Source organism: Alosa sapidissima, chromosome 11 (genome assembly GCF_018492685.1).
Source record: "Alosa sapidissima isolate fAloSap1 chromosome 11, fAloSap1.pri, whole genome shotgun sequence".
Lineage (NCBI taxonomy): Eukaryota > Metazoa > Chordata > Actinopteri > Clupeiformes > Clupeidae > Alosa > Alosa sapidissima.
This window is the reverse complement of record NC_055967.1, coordinates 5,913,129-5,924,070: the sequence shown is the minus strand read 5'-3', so window position 1 is coordinate 5,924,070 and position 10,942 is coordinate 5,913,129. Positions and strand designations below refer to the sequence as shown.

General features: G+C 41.3%; 1 protein-coding gene across 2 annotated transcripts; it reads right to left on the bottom strand.

The window, feature by feature from the left end:
- Positions 1 to 5,511: 5,511 nt before the first annotated feature.
- lysmd4 (LysM, putative peptidoglycan-binding, domain containing 4) lies at positions 5,512 to 8,682 on the bottom strand. Of its 2 annotated transcripts, none has more exons than XM_042111234.1 (3): positions 8,363 to 8,682; positions 7,189 to 7,481; positions 5,512 to 6,943 (listed from the first exon to the last, which is right to left on the bottom strand). In XM_042111234.1, exons 2-3 carry the CDS (start codon positions 7,456 to 7,458, stop codon positions 6,359 to 6,361), a joined length of 855 nt encoding a protein of 284 aa, XP_041967168.1. In that variant the 5' UTR covers positions 7,459 to 7,481; positions 8,363 to 8,682; the 3' UTR covers positions 5,512 to 6,358. The 2 variants fall into 2 exon arrangements, with proteins under 2 accessions (XP_041967168.1, XP_041967169.1); XM_042111235.1 differs by lacking the exon at positions 8,363 to 8,682 and adding an exon at positions 8,226 to 8,348.
- Positions 8,683 to 10,942: the final 2,260 nt, after the last annotated feature.

Below are 10,942 nucleotides of genomic sequence, written 5' to 3'. Positions count from 1 at the left end.
TTGCGATTTGATTTCAGCATACGCTCATTTTTAAAAGATGAATTTAATCCGAAGTCATGTCAGCTCTCTATGCAGGGAGTAGGGCTGTCACTTTTATTCGAACATGACGTGAAATATCCGTAGTCGAACTATAAATAAACGATTCGGTTTTTAGTGCTGTGTAGCGCATTTCCCGGTGTTGACAGGCGAGTTTCGAGATTTGAATTCAGCATTGTTCAGGAGTAGGCTAGGTGATAATGATTGCACCTGGGAGAGGTAGGCTACATTCCCTTTATTATTATAATCACTATTGATAACGTATTATATAAGGAACAGGCGAGAATGCATCTCGATCAGCAAGTGTTACATGGGTTTCGCCTGAGCGTTGTAGATAGATACCTTTAATTGGCTCTGGGTTTTGCGATTTGATTTCAGCATACGCTCATTTTTAAAAGATGCATTTAATCCGAAGTCATGTCAGCTCTCCATGCATGGAGTAAAGGCTGTCACTGTCTATGATTAGTTTTATTTTATTGTTTACCATCTCATTCAGTGCTATATGATCCAGGGCTCATGACCAAATCAAGCCAATATAATAGCCAGTAGCCACAATGAGCCTATGCAGCCACCCTGTTTCGACAATCAAAGGTAACGCACAGAACGGCCAGCAGACAGATAATTACGTTAAAATGTGGTGTCTTGAAATACTTTGGGTTCTACACCATAGATGGTAAAGTGACCGTTAAATATAATGTTAAAGAATGTATCTGTGGATTGTGGCTTTACATCGGTCGAAGTTGACTCCATGTCGTGGTGTCTCACGTAACTCAAACAAAGATTGTTAAGGCGGAGCAAGATACTTCGTCGTAGTTCATGTCTATGGGCGCGAAATGGGGATCGAATCCTGTCTGCATAAAGAGGCGTGTCGATGACGTATTGACGAGCGTACGTTGCTACCGACCAACAGCAGCTGCATAAATAACCGGCGCACACCTGATATAAGGTTGATTTTCTCCAGACTGGAATGCTCAAAAATGCTAAAAATGTACCTGAAATGTTCAGAAGGGTTTGAGGATCATGAAAACGTGCCCGAAATTCACATTCCTAACTCTATAGAACCAAGACCTTAGCATATGTGGTGAAATTCTGAGCTATGCCCATAGACTTCAATGGAGCAGTCGCTGCCTCTGCTCTGCATAAAGGGGGATTTTGACCCCCCCCCCTCGTGCGATCCGGGTTCCCGGAAGTGGCTCCTGATGAAACATCTTGCTCCGCCTTAACAATCTTTGACTCAAAGCCAGGCAAGCTGAGGACAGGCGCTCTGTTCCATCGTCGTTATGGTAACCAAACAAGTCTTCTTCTGTCTAGGTTTGTTTCTACGTTTAAGTGTTGTTCTTCTATGTGGTCCACCTACTGGAGGGGAGTGTTTACAGCAGTTCCGTTTCACACATGCGCAGTCTACGCGTCACTTTGACGCGCGGTCTTAAATTTCGGTCGACTCAAAGACGCGACGCATGCTGTAAAAATGACGCAATTCTCGTCACGCGCTCACCAGTGCCGCGTGCGCGGGATGCAGACGCGGGACCATACTTTAGGCTTCAGATGCTGCTGCATGATCATCCTTGCATGTGACACAAAGTTGGTGCATTTTGACATCGTAAACATTCTCGAGGAGAGAAAAGCAGCTAGCAGTAAAGTTATTTATTGGCTACATTTTGGTATCCCCTCTGTACCTTGGTGCCCCTGTGCGTGATGCGCGTGGTGAATACAATTTTGAAACATTTCCTATAGTTTCTTACCTATATTTGCCCTGATGCACTCGTTGACGCAGGCACACACACTCGCTTTGGACTCCTTTCTCTGATGCTGTTATATTAGCCTACAGAGCAACTACGTGCACGTGTAAAGTGGGGTCTGGGTCTGTGGTTGCGCAGCAGTTGCTAGGTAATAATGTAAACTCTATTTTTGCTGACAACCAAAAAACATGCCTTTTATGTCTGTGTACATAGGCTACACGGGATTTGGACAATTCGTGCCCTGGGAAATATATTAGTAATTATTACACGGCTCTTCAGAATGCTGCAGAAAGTTCCATTCACATGAATGGGCCTTCCCAACGTTCGGGCCTATGTTAAATGTATATAAATCACCGGCAAAGTATATAATCACCGCTGTCAATGGCAACGGGTTGATTTCATCTTTCGTCTTCATCACGTCTTTCATATCCCTCCGCAAGAATTCCGTTCGCTTATTGCAATGGAATTTCATTGAAAGGGAAAGCTAGTAAGACGTTGCCACGCAACACCTGAAACTGTCAAGTTCTATCTGTGTGGCGAACTAGGCTATTTATTTTGTCAGCGGAAGACACGGTAGCAAAATCATTTTTACAGGTCGAAGCAAAACCGCTTCGCTGCTGCGCGTCGGGGTTCTGTTCTCCCTCTCGGGACTTATTTTCTGATAATTACCGGCGGACAATACATTAGCCTATCCCTTACTTATCCAGGACAGTCACTCAAAAGATAACAATCCCGGGAAATCCAGTGCATGTGGCAACCCTAAAGCGGAACCGGTATTCCACTAAACCATGCTTAAAGGAGAATTCCGGTGTGATATTGACCTAAAGTGTATTGAAACATGATACCGAGTGTGAACGTATGTCTCATAGCCCATCTCGGCTTGTCCCCTGCACTCCAAAATCTGGCGCTAGTTAGCCGATGCTACCAACAGCTTTTTCAATAGTGGTGCTTCGGCATCGGGCTAGCCATGCAAATAAATCACTGTTTTACACCCATTTGCGAGGCTCATTGTATCTCCACACTTCATTGGTAGACTTCCGAGGGCCCTGACATTTAAAACGAGACATTGAGAACTTTGAAAAAGCACTGGTAGTTTACATACAAGACAATTTATACAGACAGTATCTTCACGAAGTTTAGCGATAAGTCGAGCAATGAGTAAGAATGAACAGGTATGATAAGGATCAGATTCCAAAAATAATTCAGTGGAAATGCATGGATTCCAGTTGCTGCTACTGGAAGAAACTGGAATCCATGCATTTCCACTGAATTATTTTTGGAATCTGATCCCTTGTCATACCTGTTCATTCTTACCTATTGCTCGACTTATCGTGACTAAATTCAAGATGGCTGCAAACGCTAAATTTCGTGAAGATACTGTCTGTATAAATCGTCTTGTAAGTAAACTACCAGTGCTTTTTCAAAGTTCTCAATGTCTCGTTTTAAATGTCAGGGCCCTCGGAAGTCTACCAATGAAGTGTGGAGATACATTGAGCCTTGTAAATGGGTGTAAAACAGTGATTTATTTGCATGGCTAGCCCGATGCCGAAGCACCACTATTGAAAAAGCTGTTGGTAGCATCGGCTAACTAGCGCCAGATTTTGGAGTGCAGGGGACAAGCCGAGATGGGCTATGAGACATACGTTCACACTCGGTATCATGTTTCAATACACTTTAGGTCAATATCACACCGGAATTCTCCTTTAACTAAAACCTGTTTGTGACCAGCAGAGTAGGCCTATAGCCTACATGCATCTGCAGTCGTCTATTATTTGAACTCATAGGCAAAGTGAAACTAACTTCACCGTGCTCTCATAGTCAACGACAAAACAGTTCTACACAGTTAATTACTTTCACTATTGACTGACAAGTTTACTATAGAAAACATAGCCTGAAAAAAGCAACACTTACCCCAATAATGTTCGAATGACTGAATAAAAATCCTAAGGATATTTATCCTGAGGAGTTGCTGCTTACCTCTTGACAATGCATCTTCAGCTGTGCTTTATATGCGTCTTTCGCTACAGGCCAGGTTTTTCTTGGTTAGTAGCGTAATAATTTTTCGAGGGTGTGATTTTTGGATCATGACCACACCTTATGTTGCTAATTACCACACCCCTGGGCACAAGGTTTATTTATTTATTTCTTTTTTAATTCCGCCACTGACTGGGTGTAAAATAAGAATAAGCTTTGTGTTATGCTTTGCTCCACCTTGCACCGGGTGCAAGATACAGTAGGGGCTAAGAAGTACACATCAAAAAAAGACATGGGCAAAGAAGAGGACTCATGACGGGCAGTATACAGACTGGTAAGATATATGGCCAGAAAAGAAAAACACAGAAACAAGTCAAACAAAAGACAATCACAAAATGGCCTGCAGGGTGGCTAACAGGTCCAAGGCCCAACAGGATCCTGACATATTGTTTGCTTTGGATTTTGTTGAATAAGTTGTCTGAGACTGCTAAAAAATCTAGCCAGAAATATTGACTAAGTTGTCCAAAGTCTATCTTGGGGTGATTCAAGCTGTACTATGTGAAGAAGCCTGAAGATGTTCTGAAAGTTGGCATGTTCCAACAGCTTACAATAAGAGGCATGGCCATGGGTATGAGGCCTTACAGAACCACCAGCATATGGGCTTAATTATAGCTGAAGAACCTGATTGAGCTGGCATTCCATCTTCGAGAACATTACTCAGCAATGCTTGAGGTATATTTTGAGGTGTATGTGTTTCCCATCTGGAGTATAGAAAGGAGGTAGGTTTGGGAATGCCAGGTAGCACTGTTTAGCCTGGAGGATGGTTATAGTGCAACTTGTCATCATACTTTAGGCAGGTTGATGGGTATGAGCACTAGCCACCACGGGAAGTCCCCAACCAATCACAAAATCAACTATATATAACTAAAATTGTAGTAGTGTTGTTTTTTTTTACTCCTCCTTATATCTAAAATATTTTTATTTATTTTTTATTATTTAAGGTTATCAGGATTAGGATTCATCTGTTAGGTTGTTTGTTATTTGAAAAAAAAAAAATGCCGCTTCAAACATGTATTTTTTTTTTTTTACATTTAAAATATGTCTGACATAGTTCATAATTCTGTGCCAAAAAAGTCATGTCACTTTTTCATGAGCTAAAATGAAATCATGTTGAAAATGACATAAGATTGCATAAACATCAGCCAAACGTTTAAATGGAAAAAATAACAGTATGTCCATGCCATACATGCTATTATCAATTGTTATTCTGATGTATAACTGCTACCAGACACTACCAGTGTGTCCATATTACATGTTAGACTCCCATATTGGTGTACAGGGAATAACTAGCTCTAATTTGCATCATTTAATATTTTAGTTTACCAAGAAATAACACAATCTGTCTCTAATAGCAGAGTATGTGGGTCACATTAGTGTAATTGCTTTAGGCATTTAGTAGTACACACAGTAAACCCATGCACAGGAGGCATTCATGGTGATTTGAGCACTCAGTGGCAAGACTGCATGACAGTAATGACTGCAAAGACAGCAAAGCAGCAATGTCAAAATCTTGAGATGTAATTGAAAGTTTTTCTATAACCATACTTTGGTGATTTTGTTTCATCCTGGTCCTACAAAACCTAATTAATCACAAACATACTGTACATTATCTGACTTTGAATGAAATGATGACAATCTTAAATGGTCAAAATATATATATAAAAAAAAACAACCTTTCTATATCCCAAAATTACAATCAAACAACTGTAAAGAGGACATTTATTGCACTTCCATACACATTACAGTTTCTGCATAGAACTGCCTGTCAGGCATATACTTTAGTAAGATTAAATAAAAATACATGTTGTAGTTTTTGATTAGATTGAATTGCCTCTTTAAGGTATGAATATAAATTCACACAAGGCAGCAAGTCAAAAAGCCCCCTCAATGTTCCAGCGTCTTAATGAAAAAAGGCAAAACATAGTTTATCTGTTGGCATTGTCATGTACTGTATACCACTTTGTGATGATATTGAAAGGGTTATTTTCGTATTGAGGGTCTAGCTATAGGTATTAAAGCTCTGGATGCCCATACCTTATATATTAATTGATCTTTGAAGACTCACACTCACAAATCAATCATAAGCTAAACCTTCACAAAAGTGCATAGTTAGAATGTAGTGCTATATCACTATCACAGAATGTTCTGGAACAACAAGTACCAGATGGTTTTAACGACAAACAAAATTGAAACGACAGAGCAAAACACTACACCACAGTCATAAATACAGCATGTCAATTGTGTGTGAATTGAATAACCAAAAACAGTTAATACTGCTGAAATAAAGACAAACTAATCCTCAACAGGCAGCTATATGAAGCTATAATAACCACATGAAAATGTGTTACACCAGTATTGATATTATTGATCATGTTAAACATCCTATGCATTTCTTGATTTTACATAAGCCACTTTCTCTTGTTTGGTTTAAGCTGATGTTTCTTTGGAGACCTGAAAGTGCTCATCTTGCTTTGGCACAAAACAAAAACGAGACATGACAGACCATGGGTGAATTCCAAGCATCTTTCCCAAATGTCTGCCACTCCAAACTATGTGTGTGGCTTGCTTAAATGGTCCATCACAGTACTTTCAGGGCTCAACATACTGACACTCGCAATCGAGCTATTTGAGGTAGTGATGGAGCTGGAGCTGTTCACCCCGCTGTCGTCCAAAACGGCTGTTCCACTGTCTTGGGTTTTGAAATAGACCACATAGAAAATGGGCAGCACGATGCCAATGAGAAGCATGGCCACCACAGCGTTCCACCACTGGATGCCCCAGTCGGCCCCGTAGCTGCCCAGGCGCTGCCCACGAGGCCCCCATCTCCTCGGACCCTCCTGGTCAACCAGGAACTCCTCCTCCGTGGTTTGAATGAGCCTCTCAATGTCATTGTCCACCTCTTTGAGAAAGTCTGTGTACTCCTGCACTTGAGGCCTACCAGGGGAGCCTTCTGTGGGAGTTTCACAGGATACGGCAGAGGCAGTGGATTGAGTTGAGGGTTCTGGTTCAGGCTCACGAAGTTCTGAGTTGGTCTCTGTGAGGATGCTATGCTTCTTCACAGGAATTTTAATCGATTTCAATGCGTACAAGTCCTGGTCCTGAATCAGGTTGTTCACTCGTTTGATATCAGCCACCTGAGTAAGATATGTAAAAAGAAATTAAAAATTATAAAGAAAAATCAGAAGGTGTAAACACAAACATATGCAAGCAGTGCATATATGATACTGTTCATATTAGAGCCTGTGTTATATTAGAGGTATGCAATCTGATAAAAAGACCAAATCTTACTGTTTAGATGGTCCGGTAATATGGTTTGTTTATTTGATATGCTTGCTAACATAGTATGAAGCAGAAAGTTCTGAACACTGTAGGCCTATACCTTGCAACCATACTGCAGTGCCAGCTTGTTGAGATTGTCCCCCTGTGAGATATCTCTCTCCAGCAGCAGTAGCTCGCCCACCCTCTCTCTCTCACGCTCCTCTGAGTCGCGGCCTCTGGGCCTCAACTCCATCACGTTGAACTCATCGTCCTCCGAGGAGCCCCCGGAGTCTGCCTGTCGGCCATGGAACATGTACACCTGCCCGTCCACACTGGCATGGACGTCCACTGGAGCCTGAAAGGCCCGTGGAAGAGACTCCCCACGCCGCATCTCCACAGTAAGGGAAAATCACCCTGGGAAATTTTAATAACTTATTAGTAGGCCTAATGACTGAAAAACGTTTTGCAGAAACGATGTAGCCTACTATTACACAGTAAGCAGACAACTTTGAATCTGTGTAACCTGAACTTCTCAAAGCACAAAAATATCAGCATTAAATCAAGTGTAACAACCTACAGCAGGCCATAGGCTATTGAGATTCAAATGGTAGGCTAAGTCAGAAGAGGACAAGAGGAAGGTAGGCAGTTCTTCACTGTAGCAAATGTGTTATTACATTTTTAGACATTTAAGACTTAGGATTTAAACATGTCTGTGCCGGCATACCTTATTAAGACAACTGATTCGTAAAAGGTTTTATTCTACTTGTGACTTTTTATATGTGATTAGGATCGCTAGGCCTACCACTGATTACATTCAGCTATATTGTCAGACCAGAGTTCTGGGTGTGTGCGTTAGTGCCTTATGGGCCTACGTGTCAAATCTTGTTACAATATTGCCAGAAAGCCTACAGCCAACTTTTTAGGAAATTCATATGATCGAATTATATATATATATATATATATATTTTTAAGATGTTGCAACATTTAAGGTGTCCTGTAGCGAAAGGTTAACTTCTGTCAAAGTTTGAGACACGTCATATGGTGCTATTGCAGCTCAGTGGCAGTGTTAACGTGTTATCTGTTATATAAAATGCCACAGACAGAGACGGTCTGTTGTGAAAAGACTGGAAAACGGAACTTAGTTTTGGATAGTTTTACCCTGGGAATTATTCCTGCGATCAATTGTTGAAACGTTCTGTTCCAAAGCTGTTTATGCTCCAGTGCTTTACAAAATTAATTTCACATTGAAATAGGCTACAAGGTGTCATGCTGGAAGAACTCAGAGCAAAACTCACCTTCAGAGAAAATTAACTGCTACATACTGTTGATAAAAATATCTGTCCATCTCGTTACGGACAACGTAGGTGCAACCTAACCCTATAGCTGATAGGCATTACATCAGCCAATGAGAAGTTACCTTATTAAAGTGGACTGAAATTACTTTCCTAAACTTAAAAAATTACAACTGAAAACCCTCACAAACTGGGCAGATCAAGTAGCCTAGAACGGAATGTCTGTTGTTAACCTAGAAACAGAAACATATGCCTTTTTCCTCATACAACAAATGAATGTCAAGAAAAACGTGTGGAGTGGAAATATGATTTCTCAATACACAAAGTTCGGTAGACCGCAAGGCACCAATGGAGCTACGTGTCAGTGTCACTTCTTTTAAAGGCATGGTCAAAGCAGAGCCCGTTTACGGAGAGCCGGATCACTCCCTATTAACTCCATTGTACCTGCAATCTGTTGCAGTTCCGCTAGGGACGATCACGAATAAGTGCAAAAACAATGGGGGTCTATGGAGCTAGACGGCTAAATTTGTCTCTTTCACCTGGTTGTCGTTGAAAAATCGAAGATTTGATTGTGGTTTCTGCAAGTTCACTATGGATTATAGGTCAAAAGTTAAATGAACGAGTAGGCTACTTACGTCCTTTGGATTTCTTACAGGTTGGGTCGTTGTTGCCCACAACACACTTTCTGCTAATGAATGACGTCATTTACGCATTTGAAAGGCATTTTAGAACAAATAAGTGACTCAAAAAATATAATACTCAGCGGTGTGTATTTTCTCTGTCCCCTCTTTCGCATGCAACATTCAAATATCTGGGCAAAGAATTATATCCCGAGAAAAGTGGACTTGAGGGGTAGGCTATAGCTCTATAGACCTCCATTAATTCTGCACTTATTCGTGAGCGCCCTCATGTGGAACCAGAAAAGGAACTGCAACCAGTTCAGAAACCGGAAGTTTCCCGAGAGTGGCGGTTCTCCCCTTATTAGACATTCTCTGGTCAAAGCCTAACTTGAAGGATTCTGTTACATTTAATCAGAGAACGATGAACGTGTGAAAATTAGACGCAGTCGAAGTTGAGGTCTTTGCTGTATTAGCCTGTCCAAGCCAACATTAAACCACTTCCATCAAATATTTTATCAAGGCAGTAAAAGCATTTTTACTTGATATGCTTGATATGTAATACCGCCTAATTTCCATATATTGTAGATTAGGCTATAATACATAGTGTTGTTGTCTTTTAAAACAAAATCACAACCAGGAAAAGGAATAGGCCATAGGCTATATGTCTGTGATATATTTCCCCCTAGCCTACTGACAGATTATATAGGCCTACTAGAAGACATAATAAGGAGAAAGGCTATTTTAAAGTCGGCATAGAATCACCCTTTAACAAAAATGAATATAATATATCCTACCGGTAACTCTTCAAGGCCTATAATTCCACTTATAAAATTCATAGCCATAAATGCAATAGCCTCTAGATGGCGCCGTTTCTCTTCTAGATCTGCTGGCTTGTGATGGTGGTGGTGGGGTTTCAACTATGTGCTCTCTCTCTCTCTCTCTCTCTCTCACTCTCACTCTCTGTTATTTTGCATGTCTTTCACCATGACAGAGCATCTGAGAAGCCTGTTGTGAAGGCATGTAAGTCTGTCATAGGTTTCCTCTCTGTGGTCACGTCACAGTGAGTTACAATGCATGGCCCAGTCAGGGAAAGGGCACACACAGCGTGCACTTGTAGAGAGGGATCACTGTTTCCTGCTCATGCCTGCTCAAACAGCAGGTGACCAAATGGAGCTGCTGGCCAGGAGAGGGGGAGAGCAGGAAGCCTCATCAGCTCAACCAGAAATGAACACTGATGTCAAGTGCCAAAGGACAGTCATCAGTCCTCTTTACTGACTCTGACCTGACCTGACTCTCCTGCATTCAGCTTACTACTTTGGGCCTAAATCTGTCCCTTGTCTCGGAGTCTGAGTGATAATCACTACAGTTAACCTCTTAAACACAATCCTTCCTAGAACTATGGGTCTGGGTGATAATCACAGTGTTGCAGCGGCGTCAGTGGAGGGTGTCTGGTTGCGAGAGAAAAATTCTGCCATTTAAGATTAGAATGATTAGCTGGGACCAACATACTGTCATGGTCTGTTAAGTTAAATTAAGTTAAATACTATATCTGTTTCCATTGTGTGTGTGTGTGTGTGTGTGTGTGTTTTGTATGTGTGGCAACAAAGACTTCCCATGCAGCACCTCCGCAGTGTTCAAAGTAGTGATGGGCAAATGAAGCTTTGATGAAGCACTGAACCACTTTGAACAGTTGATTCGAAAATGGGTTCATTACTTGAAGCTTCAGTAACAGCGACCTCTCCTGGTGAAAAGCCAAGACTGCATCTAAATTATCCTGGCTAGATAGTGGACAGGATCTTTACTAGTGAAATAAATCTAGTGCACGCACCTAACCACCCCACCCCCACACATACGTAGTGCACATGAATAAGAATGGGATATCATTCTTTTTACAAATAAAGATTGATCAGGATCCATCAGAATAAAGTTTTCCCACGTCTCTCTTACATTGTAATAAAAATAA